The 22231-nt window shown below is 36.5% G+C and overlaps 1 protein-coding gene across 1 annotated transcript in view; it reads right to left on the reverse strand.

Moving 5' to 3' along the window:
* NDUFAF2 (NADH:ubiquinone oxidoreductase complex assembly factor 2) overlaps positions 1-22231 on the reverse strand; it is a 69105-nt gene that overhangs the window by 15145 nt on the left and 31729 nt on the right. The window contains exon 2 of the mRNA XM_037373564.1: positions 5927-6016. Within this exon, the coding sequence (XP_037229461.1) occupies positions 5927-6016 (90 nt within the window). The remainder of the gene's footprint in view (positions 1-5926; positions 6017-22231) is intronic.

A 22231-nucleotide genomic window follows, 5' to 3' on the forward strand; every position in this document is an offset into this window, starting at 1 on the left:
GAGACTGTATCTATTTAATAACACAAATAATGCACACAGAAGTTGCCATGTTCCTCTCCAGCTATAGCAAGCATTTGAATGCATGGTTTTACAGGAGATACCAACCTTACTTCTTTCTAATAAATGTCAGAACTACGAATCTGTTTCAGTTTAACTCTAAATAAAACTTGCTCACACAAAGCATTTCCCAAATTACTACAATTCATTTTAACATCTCCAATGAGCTGCACTAGAAAATCATTATTTAATGAAAGATTCCTTCACCACTATGTAGCTGAGGGAGAAATACGTAACAAAATTTACTAAAATCTCTTTATAGCCATAAAATGAAGTTAGTTAGTTTTAATAGATAATATTCCCTGTGTGCAAATCCATTTCTGAAATACTCTATGTAAAGGACAGCTCAAGATACAAGATTAAAAGCAAGAAAATATCATCTGATTTGAGTATATTTTAGTATACTGTACTTTAGTGTCTAATAGTTTTATCAGTCTTTCAAAAGCAATCACTTGACCATTCCTCAGTCTTTGGGGAGAAGAATAGAAGGACTCAAATGTATTTAGTCCCCACCAGTTTTGAGGTGGTTTTCTTTCAGACAGAAAATTTAAAAAGCCTTTCAATTTTTTTTAAGTTATCAAAAATATCTTGAGCATCCAACACAAGATTCAGAAACCCACCAACACCTCATAACTCAGGCGTAAGAGAAATTCATGGTAACAGGTAAAGGAAAAAGGAATGTATACAAACATAAAACCAGCGATTTACTTCTGAGTTAGCACTAACTTTAACAAAATCCAAGTAGAAGGTATCTTGAAATTAAGACATTTTGCATTCTTTTTAAAAAATATAGTCAGTGTACATAATTTAGCAAAGGAAAAGCTCTCCCACCTTTCTTTGTGCTCTTCATTACATTTTTAGTCAATGCAGGTTTAAATGACTGAACCAATTTACACGACAGTTAAATACTTGTTGAAATAAGGCAGGTAGGCGCTTTATTACATATTATTTGAACACCATATGCACAAATGCATTCACTTTTAATTAAAAAGTGTCCAGTGACAGTTACAGCTAGAGAAGATTTCCATATGAACACCCCCGTTCCCTACATTAACGAACCAAAATGCCCTCACCATTGTCAGCCAAGATGTTCTAAACCTGGTGAAGTAGAGAAGGTAACATGTATGTACTGACTGCAACCAAAGTCCCCCAAAGCTTTGGCAAAGTGAATCATTGCCTCCATTTCAAAATCATTACGCTGCTGCTTCTAATTTTATCTGGATGACAATTCCTGCATTCTGTACTCACAGTAATGCTACTTCTGTCTGAAAGGAATTTTCTAAGATAGCCAGACATTTTCTACCTTGAGACCCTCGAATTCTTTCATCAGCACTCATTTGCATTCTTATTAGTATGCATGAGATTTTCATTGAACTTTAAGACTCCTACTGGCACTTAAAACACTGTAATGAGTGTAAAAGGGAGCCTGCAAATTAAGATTCCCATTAATCACTAAATGTTACCAGGAAAGGAAAAAAACAAAACCAAAAAAACCCCCACACTAGGAATGGATGGGCAATAAAATGCTGCATGAAGCATGCAATCTCATGAATATTTATAGGTACATAAAAATACTGATCTCCTCTCAGGAGCACTGTTGACAAGTCTTTAGGAGGTAAACCACACATTCTACAGTAGGTGAACATTCAGAACTAACATTACAGAAACGTTATCTGTTGTGTGCATCCTTATTGCCTAGGGAAAAGAGAAGTATGCACTCCCACTTCATAATAAAACAAGTGGCACCTGAACAAAACTAGGTAATATTTGTATTGTGTGTAAGGATTATGTTCTAAATTCAAAACTACAGTACAAAAGGAAACATACTTTTGGATTTTTAAAATTAAAATCAACTTAATTTTCTGTGTACAAATAGCTAAGAGTAAGGATAACACAAGGTATTATGATTCTATTCTCTGAATATTGAGCATGTTTCAATTTTAAAAAAACCTCAATGGACATTCAGAATTTTTGGAAAATTTGCAGGTCTGAGAACTTAGGAAATCTAATCCTGTGGAGCACTTAAAACTAACACCTCCAAGAGAAAAATTCCAGGCAAACCCTTCAGAAGTAAGCCCTCTCTGTCTTGTATTCAGTAAACCCTCAGGACTAACACACAAATATCCTCTCCAGAGCCTGAGCAACAGTTTGCACAGACTGAGTCTGTAATCTAGACGATTGGTTTTTCTACTTATTTTATAGCTTTCTATTTAGTCTCAGTTATATCAATACACGTTTATAACTTGATAAACACAGCATCAAAATCAGCCACTTGTTTACCAGCTGTCCATGATGATGCCTTAGATAAACAATGAGACTTAATTCAGACCCTCTTCAAATTTCACTGCAGTCTGGTCCCACTCCTTAAACAAACCTTTGCCCCTGGTTTTGTGGAAGTTCTCCTTAGATAACTCATGCCCCGAAGCACTTCCAGGGACAGTACTTTTATTCATTTTGGTCACAAGAGGTTTCTTTTCTAGTCACACAGCACTGATGTAGGGAAACAAGGAGAAGGAAAAGGTGCTGGAATGACATCTTTTAAATCAGGTGGCCGTTAAGGATTATCCACAAACCAAAAAACTGAGTCCTGACAGAACAAAGATAGCACAGGAGCACAGGTAAAGCAGCTCTCTGCAGGTCCCAAGAAAAAGGAGAGGAAATAAGGCAACAAACCTCAGCACAGTCCCTGAAGTGAAAAGCTTGAGAAGGCTATGCAAGGAGACTGCTATTGCTGAACTAGCCAAAATGGAAGCAGAGAGGCCAAAGATGTCAAAGTGCATACACAGAATTTGGAGAGCAGGCCCCTGGAGATGTAAGCATGTGCCGAGCAGAGAGGGTTTACAACACTCAATATCCATAAAATTTCTAAGAGAAAACAGAAATAAGAAATATATCGCCTTCCAACCTTGTATTTAGTCTTTCACTGTTCAGAGAAAAGAGCAAGTATTTTAGAATCCTTCTGCAAAGTCTCAGACTATTTGCTGGAACGAACACCATCCATGGCAGCATGAATTATAAAATGAACACCCACAGAAAGAATGCACTGGGAAATTTTCAAGAGTCTGGACAGGAGATAGAGACTGAAAGTTCAGCACAGGTCCTGTGGGCCTGGAAAACTTTTAGACCAATTTTGAAGAGGAAAAAGTAGGGAGAGAATTGTAATGAGCCTTTCAGCAAAGTGTGTCTAAAAACCTTGAATTAAACCGTTCCCACTCAGATAACTGGCTTCTATAGTATTATTTGAACTCTACTCTTTCCATTCTTTCACATTTCTTATTCATTGAGAATTTTGCATTTTAAAGGAGGCAGAAAAGAAGTAGTAATGAACTTCAGAGCAGCCCACATCCGTAATTCGCACCCCAATATACAGCAAAGGCACAATAGTTCTTTGAACAGCCTCTATAACAACAGCAGAAGTACCAGGTTTGGCTTTTTAAAATTACGTTATACTTCCACAAAACTGTTTGTAATATTGAAATTGGCACTGGACAAAAAAAAAAAATAAAATACAGGTTAGTCTTTTTTGTGTAATTCCCATGCTTTATTTGTCACAAACATGCACTACACACCCACTCTGCTTAAGGAATACATAGGGGAAGAAGGATGCATGTATCTTTTCTTTCTCTTTCCAGACGAATTCAGTACTTAAGAGGGAAAGGCTGTTACCTATCTGCATACTGTATTTTCCTTTTCTCTGTGAATCCTTTCTTTTCGGTGCTGACAAAATCTCCAAGAAAAAAAAAAATGCAGTTACAAAGATGAGGAAGTTAAGCATTAAAAGTGTAAATGCAGCTCATAGAAATGGGAATGGTCAATTTTCTTTTCTTTAAAAAACCCTGAATAAGATGCCTTGACTTGCAAAAGTGCATCCATGGTCTGGCAGCTGCATCTATTTAGGCAAGTCCATACTGCAGGGTACCTGTCCCTTGACTCCAAGGTCCCTGCACTGATGCCAAAAGCATCCTTCCAAACAGCTGTACCCGCCCACACACCATACTATCAAGTCACAGGGATTTGTGCTAAGGCTTCTGAAAAGAGATACAGTGCAGGCACCTTAGTGCTACACTGACTGCAGCAGTCCTAGGGAACAGGTTCATACAGCAAGTTGGTTGAACCAGTCTAGGCCCTTTGTGAAAGGGTGATCAGCTCACACCCACCTAAGACAGTCTGACTGTCCATGTTATTTCCTGTTAATTCCAGCAAAGTGCAGGTAGAGACTACTGGATTGCATTTTTTGACTCTGAACAGGCAGCAGCAGGTCTTAGATTAGAATACATTCACAGCAGAGCAGTTACCTGAGGCTTTATACATGCTTCTCAATATTTATGGTGCAGAGTGATTGAATGACAGTCACACAGGCCTTAGATGACCAGCAGTGGCTGGAGAACTTTTGGATGAACTTCAAATAGTTGGATTAGGTAGATACCATTTCAAGCACCAGATGATTTAGTAAGGACAAGCCTACCAGGCTGCTGCTCTTCTTCGGAGGATGTCTATCTTGGACTGGTAAAGAACTAGGAGCAACAAGATTAAGATGTACCAGCCAACTGTGGGTACTGCCGCAGTAGAAGACAGAAGCTGTTGATACTGTGGCTTCATCACAGTTGGCAAATGCTGCTAATAGGGTTGAAACAACTTTGAGAAACTTTTAGCTGTTAATATTAGCCTTAGTTGATCACAAATAAAAATCATAGGAATCGGTGTAATGACAATGATAAAATGCAAGATGGGAACGTTTCATCTCTCTCTACTAACTCCATGAAGGTATATAAGGGGACCAAAGTTTTCTCTTAGCTCAGTACCATCTCCCTCAGGGGCAAACAGTGAGTGCAAAGGGAAGAGAATGAGGTAAAGCAAATAAATATATTGCAATATTTCTTCAAAACACACTGTAGCCTCTATTAATATGCAGCTCACTGACAAATTATATCACAGTAATGTCTCTGGGAAGGCTTTTTCTTCCACAAATTCTTTTAATCACTTTTTGAATCCATGCAAACTTCCAAGCAAGCAGAAATTCAAGGACAAGGAATTCCACAGTTTAACTACACACTGCTTGAAATTTAAATTTGTTTACTTAAAACCTACCAACTTCTGGGAGATGCTGAGATACTATTCTCCCCCAAAATATGCTGAATGATGGGTAGACTCTATCTACTATTTCAGGGGTTCCTTGCTTATGCTTTAGAGTCCTGGATTTTAAGCCACACTTAACTCCAGCTCCTACAGCCTCAAGGACCATTATATTCTGCCTCTCTGCATTCTCTTTCTCCAAGGGCTGCTCAGCTAATCCCAAGGAACCGCTCCAGCCTCCCTAAATTTCTTTCTATGTCCAAAATTTGCAGACAAAACTTTCATCAATAGAAGTGGGAAAAAATGGTTAATTACTAACAGGTTCTTCAACTCCCTACAAGATGGTGCAAGTGAGAGTGTAGGAAACCAAATGCCACTGTAAAAAAACCCAAAAAACCCCATCACTGTGCCACCAATAATGCAACTGACCTACAAATTAACACTGCCGTGAAGGCATAATTAGGAACTTTAACACACTTAGTTTTGGTTATGCTACCAGATCCCCCCTCAGGCACAAATATTTTCCCATTTAAGAGGAGAAAGTCATGATCAAACAGGCTTTATTTACATTTTTTATTAAATGTTTCCTAAACAAATTTTCCTAAACAAAATTTATCCTATTTGTAAAGGGGTTGCTTTAAGAATTCACAATAGCTATGCTTTTTAAACAAAAGCCTGCATTGCTCAATGTGAAAAGTAACAGACAACGTATTCACATAATCAGGCTTTCCATTAAAAATACCGAACGGCAATGGCAAAATTATTTTAAAATAAAACAAAAATATTCAAGATTTACCTTCCCATTCTGTTGGAAAGTCACCCATTTCATACCGATATGCTTCACTATTTATTGCTTCTACAAATCTTCTTTCCGGTATAATCTGCCCTATAACAGAAAAAAAGAAAAAAAAGGAAAAAAAAGGCAATTAAATATATTTTTATATAATATTTAAATTACTGGTTGTATTCTTGTTTTGAAAGAACTGTGCTTATTAACACAAGTGCAATGTTGTCTACAGGGTAAAAATGAAGGATTAAAATACTGAGAAAATTATTACCATTTCGGTATCAATTTGAAATTATATGTTTTAGTAAATTTAACAATAGCTTGCATGTTCTATAGTTGACTGGGATTATTAATGACAAATATATTTCAGCTCAAGTCATCCACCTTAGCATATCCCTCCTTTAAAGAATGCTTCTCTGAAGACCTGCCGATCATTTTTCCATCAACTGTTTTTTCCCTTAACCTGCGAATCTTCCATACCATTGCTGGTGAGGGATCAGAAACTCGATGCTGTTCTCAAGTCAAAACCCAGCACTGAAAGTTCACTGGTGAGCTCTGCAAAGCAGTCAGGCCATATCATCTCTGGTCACTGGCAACTACTCTGTGCATGTAAGCCTTTTCATATATGCTTGCAAACTTGAGTATTTTCCATGTTAAAAACAAAAAAACACGGTAGGTAGCTCTATCAGGGAATTTAGTATATTGAAAGGGAAGCTGGAGCCAGCGTGGAGAATCTGGACCTATATCCCATACACAGATTCTATTACTGCCGAAGAGGAAGAACTAAGGTTCAACAAGTGACACAGCACACAGCAGACTTGACTGTCAGATATCATGCTACTGTACAGAGAAACAGTATTTTAATTTGCTTTTTAAATTAGCCGATACCGGGAAGACATGCAAGTTCACCATCCCTCACAGCAAAAAAATCCTAACAACATTCCCCAGGCTTTTTCTCCCTGCTTCTTCCCCTTCCTAGGAGGCTGATACCGAGAAATTTGACATTTTGAGGCAACACAAATAACTATCTGCATAAAATATTTTCTCTCATCATGATGTGAATAATGATGTAATTCATTATTCACATCATGATGAATATATCATGGTTCAGTATATTTTCAACAAGTGTTTCAACTGAAGTTACTTTAAAACTGATAGCGGTCAGGAGTTACAATTCACCCATTTCTGGTTAACAGCTAAACCGCATAGTATTGTTCATCATTAAGTATTTAATACAGTAAAATAAGAACTTGTACAGAAACTGCATTTCCTTTTTTAAGTACCTTCTTTAGCTTTATACTATTTCTTTTTATTTTTAAGCAATGCAACATTTTTACTGTTTTGGATACGCCATCAGGAGAAGAAAATAGTGTGGCATACTTTCATCTCCAAGATTAGATATTTTTGATCGGTGTTGAAAGATACATAATTTACACTGATTTGTTTTTAAGTGCACAATTCCTATAGGCTGAAGATTATATACTTCATACACTCGCTTTAAAATAATTTCCTTTTAACAACACCACGGAAAATTCCATTTTTCAAACTCCTTATCTACAAAGCAAAAATACAGAATTACTTTCTTCCCACACAAAAGTTTTCCAGAAAAGCTGAAGACCAATCTAATTAGGTCTGAACCCATATAAGCCTCAGAATTCACGCTCTTCTCTATTATTGGGAAGTCACTAGATTTTACTGCACAGCACCTTTTAAAAAACTGTCCCTAATTTGAATCCTACACAGGTAGAACAGTCTGAATAAACTGACATAAGCATAAGTAACAAAGAAGTGCATTTTTCTACCTGTTACCACTTGTTATTGATGTTTTTATCTTTATGTATTCCCAAATAAAAAACGTTTTTAACCAATCTGCCTTTAACATAACACACCACTTTTTGTTCTGTTGCAAGCTCTCGTAAGACCTGTAAAAAACCCATTAATTCTGCAGATCCCACAGTCAAATAACATTGTAGAGCCATATCCATTATTTTCCAAGGATGTTATTTTGAAATATCATCACACAAGTACTGCTGGTGGCTCTTAAGCCTCTCTATATTTATTGTGCACACATGACACTAATTAACTCCAACTGCCTGATTTGCCTTGTCTCCTAGGTTTCTTTTGGTAGACCACCACTGGCAAATAATTTACATAGACTTTTCTACTGAAGATCACACGCAGGCCTCTTTAGATGCAATTAAAGCCTTTTACAGTTTAGAGGAGCGTTTTCTCATACTAAAGATATTGACTATTTTACTTTATATTAATTAATTCCCATGTTTTCAAATAAATGCTGTGTTCTTTGCTACTGCAACTCAAGAAACTTCACTTGAAGTGTATACATATGAAGCAATTGCAAACAGCAATAAAGGAACCACTACTTACATTTTTAAATTTAAACTTAACGTCCAATTCATGTGACCACTAAGTCTTAGAAACATAGAAGAACCATTAATACTTGAAGTTGGTATTATGTAAAACACAACATATTCAAAGAGTAACAGCCAATAACTCTTAAAATAAAAGCACATTACTTTAGGAAGAATTTAACATGTACAGAATACTCACACGGAATACTCAGATACAACATCATTTACACAGAACACCAAAGCAGCCAAGATTTGCAACTTTGCAGGAGTTGCAAAGCAGGCAAAGTGGGCCAAGAACTCTAAGTAGCAGACAGATCTTTCAGCAAGTGAGACAGTATTTACACATTTTAGATTTATATACTTTCTTACTGTACGTATTTTCCCTAAGCTTTTCTGTCCCAGTCTTTCTGGAAGTCAATGTGTGATGACTGAAGTGAATTTGTATAAAAGCCTGAAAACAAAAGTGTTTAACAGAAGTTGGGCAGCCTGCTGGCATGAGAAAGGGGTAGCCAAAGCCAACAAGGGAAAAAGTAAGTGAAATGTAAAGAGTCGCAAATGACTTAATGAATTATTTCCTAAACTTCTGCAGCCCTATCTATAGGCTATGACACTTAGAAACTAAGTCATACTTTCACAACAAAAACATGCTTAACTGTAGATACACACAAATGTTATAAAATTACTATTTTCATTTTTCAGTTTCTTCTAAGGAAGAGCCCCTTTTCTACAGGCAAAACATCCTAGCTATTTCCACTGCAGTCACTAAATCTGTTATATCTGCATCTGCATTAAGAAAAACCCATTGAAGAATCTTCTAGTTGAAAATAGAGTTAAATAATGAATAATCTCAAACTTGCACTGTTCTATAACCAAATCATTATTCTTCCCACACCAATTTCTTAAAACAATACATAAACACATACCCTATTTTGAAGATCTCCAGCAGCTCTCGATTTATTTTCACTGTTTACAAAAATGTTATTTGAAAAAATTTCTCTATTAACCTCCAAATCAGTTTGTCTAATGTGCATGGCTAGAACAAACCATTGCACATCTGATCAGTGAGAAGAGAAATGGGATCATCAAAAGGGAACTGGATGTTTTTGGTACCTGAACTAAGCAAGAGCCCCTGTTGGCTATAAAATATCAGTATGTTTTGTAGTCAGCAGATGGAAATGGAATCACCTTCTACACATGCATGCATGGAGCCACCACGTGAGAATTCAGGACCAGGACTCTTTTGGCTTGCTGATTTGCACTGTCTGTGTGGTAAAAGGCCATGGAAGAAACACTTTATTAATTACTCACAGAAATCTTTCTAAAAACGCAGACTGAATATGTGGCCTTTGTTATTTTAAGACAAATGAAGTAAATTTCAGTTGCACAGCATTGCTGTAAACTTTGTGATGAAACAAGCATTTTTGAAGTGCACCTATTTGCTGAAGTGCTATGTAGTTTGAAGAGATGATGCTGTGTTTCATTTAATACAACATGAATTTTACCTACTGGAAAATAAGGTTTCTAAATATTTTTTCAGCAGTTTCTTACAAAGGTCATAGAACAGATCCCCCATTTCCAAACCCCAGTTTTTTCTCAATATGAAGCAGTACTTAAGGTAGCAAAGCAACTCAACTATCAGCAGTTCTACACACAAAGCAGAGAAACAACTACATCTCTAGAGGCAACAAAAAGTAGATTACTTCTCTATATGCTGGAGTTGCCCACTACCTTCAGAGCAAGATAAGAAGTTCTAATCTCTATTGGAGGACAAGGACAACATTCCCCCCCCCCCCCCCCCCCCACCCCCCTGGAAAAAAAAAAAAGTCTTTTGTGAAGAAAAAGGAAAACAAAAGGAAAACAACTATTTTATGGTAAACATTACTTTAATTACTTTATGCAAGCCTAGATCCCTCCTTTGCATAAATTTTTAGCTGAGAGACCTTGTTCATTGCTGAACACTTCACATTACCTTATGGTCAGAATTCCAGTATTTCTGCAATAGCAATCTTCACTGTAGGAAAGACGTCAACATTTTAAGATAATACTTTTCTCCCAAAGAATTCCGATTTTTTCAAAATTTAATTGCTATGAGGATAATTTTTGCTGAGTGACAAATTAATAACTTTCAGTAGTTAACTATATTTATTCATAGAATAATACAGTAGTCTAAAATAAAATAGAGAACATTTAATGTTTGCACCTAATATCTACCTCTTATGCACGTAGTAATGTTTTCTCCAACAATTCATACACTTGATATGCTTTATAAAATTGTATTAGAAACTCATTTCAACTGCTAAGAGCAGCAGGTAAGGCCATAGCCTGCTCTGATCTAGGGTTCTGATTTCCATTAACCTCAAAAGAACCAGGATTAGTTATTTCCAGTTTTAGTGACGCAGGATCAAGCAATATTAAACTTGCTAGGTGCTGAATGAGCAAGTCCAAAAAATGCTGTAAGTACCAGGCACTCAGGGTCAAAAATCATGCTTCCATTTTGCTATTTATATTTATGTCTTATCAACAACACATTTGGCTTTACAGAGTTGTCTGCAAGTGCTATTTTCTTTCCCAAGGAAAGATTCATATTTCTACTGAAGGTCTGAAGTCAGGATGGTTACTTCCATTTTGGGGAACACACACTGTCAAAAGAAAAGACTCACAGGTATTAGAAGCCTCACAGTGCCTTTCCACTTCCCTAGAAATGCCTGCTGACAATGCCAAAGTCATAGCCATACCATCTTAGTATTATTTGTTACTTTGTATTGATTGCTGTTGCTATTATGCCACAGTGTACCAAAATTTATTGTTCCCATCCCACTTTGCTTTGATTTTCTACAGTATTTACAACTGATGTCCAATGAAGTGGGAAGCGTTTGCCATGTTTAATTGACTTGTTTATCAGATTTTACCAATACAACTCATTAAATATTCTTTGTATCCCAGTAACAATGGATTTGACGTGGTACAAAAAGATTGAGGGTAGGCTCATGTTGCAACAGAAGCTGAAGACAGCCAAGATGGTTTTGAGCAGGTTTACTTACATCCCAGAAAGGTTAGTCACAGCAGATTCAGAGTTTTGACAATTTCTCCCACCTTATCTCAGAGTCTGACAGTCTTCCATTCAGGACCAGCAAGTAACACTAGCCCAAACAGTGTATACATGTGCTGCAGCCTCTAGTCAGTGTATCTTACAAAACCCCCACAACCTACAGTTTTTTTAGTTTAAACACAGCTAAGATCAGATCTGTGTCTCTCACAGAAGAATAAGCTTTTTGGTTTTAATTGTCATGAAGTCACCAGAAATGTCAAATTTTAACATGGAATTTAGCTGAGGAGAGAGTTCTAACTTTGCCCAACATGTCCCAACATCATACCTTTTGTCAGAAATGGGTATTAACATAACAGCAGCACATCTGATGCTGTCCCAGAAGACTTTGCTTCTTCCCTGAAATTTCCACAGACATGGACTTTTCCCATCTCTGTATGATCCACAGCCAGCTTTTCTCAGGGAAAGTGATCTGTATATAAATCATCTTCAGAAGCTTCTCTAGGATGGACCGTTAGTTGTTTGGAGAAGTTCTCACTTCTGTACACTTGACTTACAAACACTTAAGAGTATGCTTTGCCCGATTTTGTCCCAAATTTTAATCCAGTATGTCAACAAGTATGACTTGTGATGCCATCTACATTCTGCCCTTCTTATAAGCATATGCTTATATATGTTATATATGCTTTTTGCAAACAAGGCTTACTATCCAACTATTTACTAACAAGCAATTTAGCTATCACAATGTATACATACTTCGTAAGCAAACAAAACCCAAATAAACTTATGTCAAGAAGGAAGACTATACACTACTCCTTGAAACAAGAGCCACAGTTTTTATTTCCAAGAAAATTTTTATTTCCTTTATTTATTTTTAGTGCAGGAAAATCATCTATATGTCAGAAAAACCTGCTCAATATCATTCTTGCTGTAGTCATGCATGACTAAGGAAATTAAACACCTTACCCTGTTAGATCAAGAAATTTTGCCCCTTTTCCAAAAATCAAAGAAGACAGACTCAGAACAGCACCTTCCAAACAGGCAATAACCCAATCTTGCCCTATTTAACCCAACCTCAAGTAATATTGCAGAGCAACCAGGTCTATATGGATTCATTCTGATTTCATATACTAATTTTATCTTCTGCAGCTAACCAGAATGATTTTGACACTTGTTAGCTTCTTTGGATGGATATGTTCCAGGTCCCTCAGCCCTCTGAAAAGACAATCCACTTTTACAACAGCTGTCAAGACATCTGGAGTGTACAGCCTGCAACCTGATTCCATTTTGCCGTTAACAGTTCTGTATATTGAAGTTTTCCAGTTGGACATAAATGGCAGATCATTTTTCCCCTTGTAAATCAAAAGGCCTGTATTTATGTGGGTCATTAGTCCATAGTAATCACACTTTTGCTTAACCACTCCATTGCATGCATCCAGCCACTGATATACTGAATGTATGTACATACATACAGTTACGTATTTTCTATGACCCACTCCCTAATTACGTTTTCAGGAGAAAAAACATCACAGTAACATGTATGATAACACCAATGTTCAAATGAAAATTACCTAGCCAAAGTGCTGACAGTAAAGACACGGCATAGATCAATGAAACTTTGGAACAACAGCTACACAATCAGACAGGAAGGACAGGGGAGAGACAGGAGTGATGGGGAGTGGGGGTGTCAATAAGAAAAAGGTAAAAAAGAACTCTGGGTTTAAAAATTCATTTACTACAGTTGAAATAACAAGTATTAATAACAAGTTAAAAAAAACAACACAGGCTTTGGAGTTTACTGTTTCCTACTTTCACCTAGTTGTATGTCTAAGCTATGGCTTTTTGAAGACTGATACCTCCCCTAGTCTAGGACTCCATCTTGCACATCTGTCAAGAATAACAGACATTTAATACAAAAAAATTGTCTGGAAGCTGTCTCTTCCAACAGATCCCCTACAGACACACACATACTTGGGTTGTAAGACTTACTGATACACCAAGCTGTAATTTCTGAAATTGGGGATGGAACAAATATTCTAATAATGATGCAACCAGTAACAGAAGAAAACACCAGGAGCGGAAAACCAATTAAGCCAATGTGCAGTGCCAGTAAATATTTCACCATCCATTTTCCTAATGCGATCTATTAACAGCAGCCGTCACCAACACCAGAAGGAGACGTTTTCTCAATACACTGCCCCCTCTATTCAATACAGTACCATGTCATCATGAGTAAGGTTACCTTTACAGAAGGAGCTTAGTACATTTTAGAACTATGTCTTTAAGGCAATCTTCAGAATGTTTCTCAATTTAAACTTTAAGCAAAAGTTAGCAGGAATAGCCTCCCAGGAGTAATTTTAAATTAATGATTGGAGAATCGCAAAATTTAACACACTAATATACAGGTGTCCCACTTCCTCTTTCAAACTGGTCTCTTTAAATTACAAACCATATTTCTGTCTGATTGGTCCAACTGCCAAAAGTTTAACAATTTCTATCTGGATTACGGCCAACTGTATTTAAATCTCTCAACTGTTTATTTAAGTATGAGCAAGTATTTTCTCTAACATAAAACAAGCTATAGGAAGCTCAAGTTTTCAAAAAACCTTACAATAAATGTTTTATATAAATAATACACTTCTGTTTTACAAACATCATGAAAAAGTCTAGAGAACATTCTAGGAAATAATTAATGGAAGACGCTACTTTTTACCTTGGTCTTGGCAGTGGCGAATCTGCAAAGAACTGTCTGATATTTTTAAGACAAATAAAGCTAACATGCACACACAGAGAAGTCAACAAATTTTCTACTGAGTTTAATGGTACCAAGCCACAGGCAGAAATAGAAAGTATAAAATGTTTGTAAAAAAAAAGTTTTGATCAGATCACTCAGAACTTTTGCAAGCTTGCAAAATATTCAGTGCAAACTCTGCACTGTGTGTGCCAGCATCACTTTACCCATCTCTGAAATGGAATCACCTCAGATGAAAAATTTTAAAATACATATACACGCACACACACACATATATAGACAAATGCGTCATGAACATAACATGACCATTTGGAGGCTAGTAGAAAGTAATTTTTTTGGTATACAGCCAGATGTGAAGACAAGCTTAGTAAAACATCTACTTAAAACATTTGCATGTGGAAGGGGAAAAGTTTTGCTTACCACCAGTGTGGCAGTCCAACTCTGCATTGGATTTCAGAGAGTAATTCCAATACACTCTTTCTATTCCTTCTGAATATTGCTTTGAAATCATTCTGCATGCTAATAGTGAACCCAACCCCAAGATGGCCCCCAAAATACAATCTTTGCACTGAGAGAGCTCGTAAGTTTTCAGTATGCCAGAAGATGTGGTTTTAGTATAAACTTACAAAAAAACATCTTGTGGGGTCTGGGTTAACATCTACGCACCAATCCAAAGATGCGGCAGCAATTCCTATAGATGCATCAAAACTAACATCTGAGGCGTTAGTTCACTGGATCTGGCAGAAATAATTTCATTAAAATACTGCCATTACTGACACTGACTGCTGGGTTGAGTTTGTTCATTGTTTACACAGTCCATGTATATTTATCTACAATTCTGACAAATGCTTTTATTTTAGAAATTATCTCTCCTGTTATTGTTATTGAGGATGCAGATGCTATCACTGTTCCTGAGGATATGGGTACCATTAAAGATACTATGCCAATACCTTAGAAATCTAGGTCATGGACAAGGATTAAAACATACTGCTTGTTATCTCTGATAGCCTGTGCTGCTCGAAGAAAAACCAATCAACCAATGCACTCCTCCACCGCACACTATTCTCAAAGAAGGGCAGTTAATCTGCAGTAACAAAGATACAACCTCTCTCTGATAAACAAGAGTATTTTGTCAGAGCTTTTAGAACTAAAGGGCTTATTGAACAAATGAGGGTATTTGTTTTGAGATACGACAAATTCCTTCAAAGTAGCAAGATTAAATCCAGCCTTAAATATAATAGAAGACAAGGAAACCACAGAGTTCTCTGGATCCAAATGTTCTACAGTATCTTCTCTACAGCCAAATAAGCAAAAAAATAATAAACACCCCTCACTACTCCCCACAACAATCCCCAAACCCTTAGCTCTAGCCAGACAGTGACTTTAAAAAGGCCCAAATTCACTGCATTGTAAGTGCTATAACTGTGTAAGCAGATAAATGCATTCAAATTACATATACCTACAATATGCAATCAGAACATAACACTCCACGCCACACCAGGATTAGGAAGCTGTCCTGTATAAAAATTAAAAATATGTATTTTAGAGCCAGCAGGAAGACAAGAGGAAGGCAGAACCTGAAGTCTGAATAACTGTATTAAATACTTGGTACATCTATTCCACATTATCTCACAGAAGATTAGCAATCAGTGTGTATACATTGATTCACTAGGGCTTATATATATGTGGAGAAATATTTTACTTTCACAAAGACCAAAAAAGTGATTACTACAATGATTCCGGCTGTACATAGTGCCAGTATTTGTCCTAGTAAAAGTCTCTGGACAACTACAACTTGTCCGGAAACATCTCCAAGTTCTTTTTATTCACATATGATTATCTAGCAGCTAATGATTATGAGAATGGTTTCTGAGTTTCTATACATACAAACGATGCCTGACAAACTGATAGCCGTTACTGGGACTGAGTCTAGTGATGAAAAGCACTGAAACAGTCTCAAAAAACTAATACATGCAACACTGCTATTAATGAGGCCAAAGAGAAGGGACAGACAGAAAAAAAAGACCATCATTAATCAGTGATAGACTAGGTCTTTTTTTATTATTTTAAAAATGAACTAGTATTTATTTGATCTTTTATAAAGTACCAAAATACTTGTATGACATAACACATTATGCATTTCCTCAAAAACTTAAAAGGTATCCTGAAAACATGGCTCAGTTCTCAGGGAGAAATAATCACTTCATAACTTGTTATCTGATAAACTAGTGTGCAGGCAGAGCAAGATAAATGGAAAAGTCTTCAACTGCAAATCCTTAGTTTAGGTGATCACAGTGCAAAACCACACTTTATAAAGGTTTTATTCTGCATACTTCTCTATCAATTAAACATACATTATCTTTTCAGCAGTATTATTTATAGTAAAAGCAATGGGAGGTCTGAAAGCACCCTTATGAGTTCAGCCTGGAAACTCCCTAGGGAAGAAGTCTGCTTTGACACTCATTTACATCTTATGCATTATACGGCAAGTATGTTAAAACTGTTCTCTACTTGAACTTCACAGATTCATGTCTTCCATATGTAAGGGCAAAATGAATTTAAACATACATTTCTGGGGATCAATTTCTCACTCTTCCCTGTATGTGGTTTGCGATTCTGCTTTTATGATCTTTTGTCATGGTAAGACATTCAAGCTAGTCAGAAGGGATACAACAACTGTGTTTCTCTAACAATAAAAGGTTTATTCTAGTAAAATCAGAAGGCTATGGATAATTCTGAATGCTGAGCAGTTAACATGTACAGTCATTTATGTCTGTGTCATAAATATATGAAAAAGACATCCTGTGTTCTGTACTTTTTAGGAGTGACAAATCTAATAATTCAAATTATTAGATAGTAGTGACTGAATAGGAGTGACAAATCTAATAATACTGAACCTGTAACTTCCTGAGTGATCAGAGTTCGTGACTTTTATATGCATTCACCGAAACCTTGTGTTTTGAAAGCCTGCTCTATGAGAGACTGTGGCAGTTAAGAAAAATACCTTTTTTTTGCAGTTTAAGAAGCAAGTTCCTTCAGTGGACAGACAAAACCCCTGTGCGAGTATACACTGTCATTCTAGTACCCAAGCTTTTTTCACCTGGCTGCAGGACACACCAATGCCAGTTCCCGTTCCCTGCTCACTGGAAAGCCTTGTGCCTTCTAACTCATTAAAGCAGCACAAAGCCCAAATGATACTCCACCTTTAAAAAGAACCACTGTTTTGTAAACGAATCCACAATAACCTTACTAGAAATATGCAAAACTACATTTTTTTTGCAACAAAAGTGTAAATTATACTAGTACAAATGCCACTTCCTTGGAGAGCTGATGGATGCTCAGTGCTCTGGCACATGGAAGCTTTCTCCCAACTGTTCTTTTGGTTTGTTTTAGTCTGTCTGATTCAAGAAACAGTTTTCTACCAATTACTGTCAAAATGTGAATACATCCAGGAATGAAGTACCGAATATTTCCTGTAACTGTATGAAAAATGGCTTCAAATGGGGATGTAGCATGTATAAAGAGAATTTACCAAGCAGCTAGAAAGTGTACAATAACTTGTATTCTATAAATAAAAACATCATGTAGGAAGACACAATAAAAAGACAGCCATGCAGGAAAGAGAAATGAACAAATGGCAGCAAGGGTATCAATTGTAAATGAAATTAAAAGAAAGTTACAGCTGTGGAGATCATTAATTAAGCAATATGACCCAACACAGCAGTGTTGCAGTGTGGTTTGGATGATTAATTATATTTCAATTATAAATAATTTGCAAACCTTCATTTACTATCTCCAATTTTTCTCAGAATAAATGGAATTATTACAGCTAGCTGCACATACACTTTCAAGGAACTAGTGCAATCCTATTTCTGCTTTTCAGTACATTTAAGTAAATCTTGCAGGATTACAGGTTTGAGAATTACAAAGAATATTTAGTCTTATACAAGGTCTGAACAGTTATACAGTTACAGTTAATACTGTGCATAGTACTTCAAGGATTAAAGATACTATTACTGCTGTTTTATTGTGTTTGGTTTTCATTGCAGAGTATAGGCCAGAACACTCAAGTATTTCAGCCACAGTCGACTCAAGAGGGCAACTTCTGAGGAAAAGGAAGGGTAGCTAAAGTAACTTGTCTTTTGAGACGTATTATCCATTTCACATATATGCATACCCTACAGACATTTCTTTTAAATGGCATTAGAAAATACTCTTTATCCTACAGTTTACATGCTGCTGACTTTATCACATAAATTACAAAATTATCCTTTGAAGCTGCATTACTTGTATACTCCAAGACAGAGCATTTTAAGAACATAATAGGTGTATAAATATACATGCCACCTAGTCCTTTGACAAACACCATTCTCAAATATACAGACTCAGATGAAAAAGTGGGATGCAGATATAATAATATAACACAACAAATAAATTCCTACTGTAGTTACTTCTCACCTATAAGCAATTACTCAAAAACTCCTGCAAAGTTCACATTCGAGTAAGATGGGAACAGAGGTCCTAATATTTCAGATACAGAAGGTGGCAGTGGTCCCCCTCTAAATGTGCCAACATGACTGAAGTTGGCAGCGTGCTTGGAAATCTGAATAGAACTCAACTGAGCTCCTGACACCCTCTGCAAACGTCTGTCAACTTGGGAGACATGCCGAATGTGTATATTCTGTTCAAAAAAAGCTTCTCACTTCATGCAGCAGGTGAAATGCTACTCTTCATGGGTTAAAATATGGCTTTGGGAAGAAAACAAGAAACGCTGTTGTGAAAGCTCAAGGCTCAAGGAAAAAGGGGTGTGTGTGTGAAGTATCAGAGAGCAGAGCCTAAACACGATGCAGTCTTCACAGACCACCTGGCCATCCGTCTTTCATTTCACTGATATTTTCAGTTGGAGTGATGACCACCAAAACACCATTTTCAAAAGGAAGGCTGGTAAAAGCAGCAGGTTAGTGTGGATTCAGAGGGACAGCCCACTGGCCAAGACAAGGCCTGACAGGGATCTCAGGAAAGAGCAAGAGCTTTTCCTTGGGAGAAGAGGAAGTAATTTCAATATGACAGGACAAGTGACTACAGCATGACCCTGAACACACAAATGGTTGCCCACTGTGTCACCCACTGGAGTCAAAAGAAACACTGTATATTCAAGGCAACACAATACCTAACAAAGACTGAAATAAATGTAGATAATGGTAGTCTGCCAGGACTGTCAAAAGAGAAAAGATTTTCTAATTCATCAATCAGCTGGGTCTAACAGGAAGTTTTGTACTTTTATAAGTAACCTCATGGCAAAGATATTTCTTGTGAGATGAGGCAGTCAGGGGCAACACAACCAGGTGAAGTGGCAAGACTCCCTCAGCTCTCAGAAAAAGGAACGTAAAGGGCTGTGGTGACAGAGGCACCAACATGACAAACAATGTTACTCCACAGCATACAAACGTGCACACAGGGGCACTGCGGCCTAACTGAGAATGCAACCAGAGCCCTGGAAGCTGAAGAGCAGGATCTTGCCGCCACTTTTGCATCCAGATATTTTATTCATGTTTTATACAAAACAATACTAAAGGTTCTGTTTGAAAACACACAACTTTCACTTAGCTTGACCTTCAACTAACTCTGAAGAGTCACACTTGAGACTAAAAAATTAGTACTGGAGCAAAATGAAGAACATTAACATTGCCTGACCTGGGAAAAAAGCATGGTACATTGAGATTGCAGCTCAAAATGCTATCACAAAAATGTCTTGTGCCTCAAAATATCAGTACTATGTAGCACATACATACCGCAGCAGAAAGTTCCAATGAAAGTATGTTAGCATCAGTTATTTCCAATTTTAAAGTTTTTTTTATTCAGATAAACTACCTGAATTTGAATATTTTATTCCATAAGCAGATCACGTCTAACTTTCACTACAAGAAAGAAAAAATGCTACTGAAGTGGGCTTAAAGACAACTCTGTATCTGTAAATATTACAATAGGGTTATACATCTTGAATTCAAAACTGTCATCTCAGTTCTAAAAAATGTGCCCCTCCTCTGTGATTGATATTAGTTATTATAATAGCATATCACTCTCAAGATCCTTAGGAAGAAGCTGGGCAGACAGTTAATGGGCAAAAAAACCTCCCTACAACTTTACTCTTGTATCCCGATTTGTTTAAAATGTGTGAGGGTTGAAAGGGAGATCATTAAATTGATATATCTAAAAAAAGGTGCACAGCAGTTTATAAACAGATTTCCAAACATATTTCTGACTCACTAGTTTTGACACTTAACATAAACACAATAATTTTGTGTTCAGCCATTGTATTTCATTTACTTTCAAGTTTATCTTTACATTAAATTTCTAGTCTTTTTCACGTATCTTTATTATATACATGTTACTTATTATTTAATATACTAGTCACCATTTATTAGAAAGGCAACAGAAACATGAAATAAATTGCAAGCATAATTAGTAATACACTTTTTCAAAAAATGCTATACTAATGCTTAAGTATCATTGTTCAGGTTAGCAAGCACTTCTATAGCTTTTGATATTTGATGTCTACAAAATGTCATCTTTCATCACATACAGAAAAATATTTACTTGCTTAAAGTTCTAAGATATGTAAGTATATAAAAGTAACTGGTAATTTAAAAAAACTAAATTAAATTATACTTACCAGAAAGTACAACAATTTAGTGGATTATTAGTAGTAACATGGAATAATTTACCTTTCATCAGCTGAAAATTTTTGCCTGATTTAACTCTTACTTTACTTCTAACTCTCTGCTTCAAAAGTCTGTTTCTTTAAGCTGACCTGTGCACACCCATTAGTTACAGTGTTTTCCAGTAACACTGATTCGGGGGAAAAAAAGTACATTTTAGCTGGTTGTGGTGAGCTCAGAGAGGTGAAGAAGTAAAAAAACTTCACACAGCAAAGGACCTGCAGCAATATCTAATGTACTTTCAAAGCTACTCTGAGCAGGAAAAGGATAAAGTGGAACAGCAGGGACCAAGGACTACCTGAAAGTCAAAGCTTTTTAAATCCAAGTCAACCCATGAATTTACTTTTCTAGTCAAATCTCAGAGTTTCTCTGGTCACTTTGCAAGTTAGAAAAAACAAATGCACCTGCCAAAAACAATACATAGTCCCCACTTAATAGTTTTTCCTGCTTTCTACTTCCACAGTTCCATCTTAACTAGGCAAATTTTAGACTAAACAGCAAATATGGAGATCTACATGCTTTCACAGTATGTAAGTGCCTAATTATCAAGTATTTAAATACTGAATTGTGTGCCTTTTGGTTTTAGAGTATTTTGCTGTTAATAGAAGCTAAAGCACCAACTGCAACTACTGTAGCAAATAAATACATGTAAAAGTTTCTATATGAAAACATTTGTGCTGATGCCAGTGAAAGAAAAGAAAGACCGTCTTTGGACAGCAACCTCTAGACTTGCATAACTTTAATAACCGTAATACAAGTGCTTGATACACAGAGTTTACGACCACTGAAAGAACAAGCTGTGATACTTATGAAATTATTTGTTTGTAGAATTTATTTCCTTGTATGTCAAAGACTTGTAGGTTCCTAAACTGTGTTAAAAGATAGTTACTTGACTTACACTTTACCAATTTCATCTCTAAAATGTAAACTCTCAAGAATAATGACATCGGTAGAGATTCTCATTATTGCAAAGTTATTAAATTAATCTCATTAGAATTCTAAATCATTCCTCTCACGTGAGCAGCTAAATGTGCGATCCCTATGTTTTTATATTACAACTTTAATTCTTAAATATCTCCATACACTAAGAAACCATACTGATATCAACACTACAAGACTTGTATTTCACTGTACTAGAAGCACAACTCTGCACTGTCCAGCTATGGTGAACTCCCGTGTCAGTTTCTGGAACACGCAGGTGTCTACTGACCTTATTGTTGACCTTCCTTTGCTTGCAAGACATGATGGAACTGCAGCACAGGATGGCACAGATGCAAACTACCAACTACGAGGAGAAGGCTTCTGAATACAACTTGGTTGGCGTAGCTACCTTGCTATGCATTGGGGGTTGCATGTAGAAATCTCTAACAAGAAAGCAAACACCTGAACACTAAACCTTCCCACAGTCTTAAGATGCAAAGGTATTTT

This window comes from Falco rusticolus, chromosome Z, assembly GCF_015220075.1.
Source record: "Falco rusticolus isolate bFalRus1 chromosome Z, bFalRus1.pri, whole genome shotgun sequence".
NCBI lineage: Eukaryota > Metazoa > Chordata > Aves > Falconiformes > Falconidae > Falco > Falco rusticolus.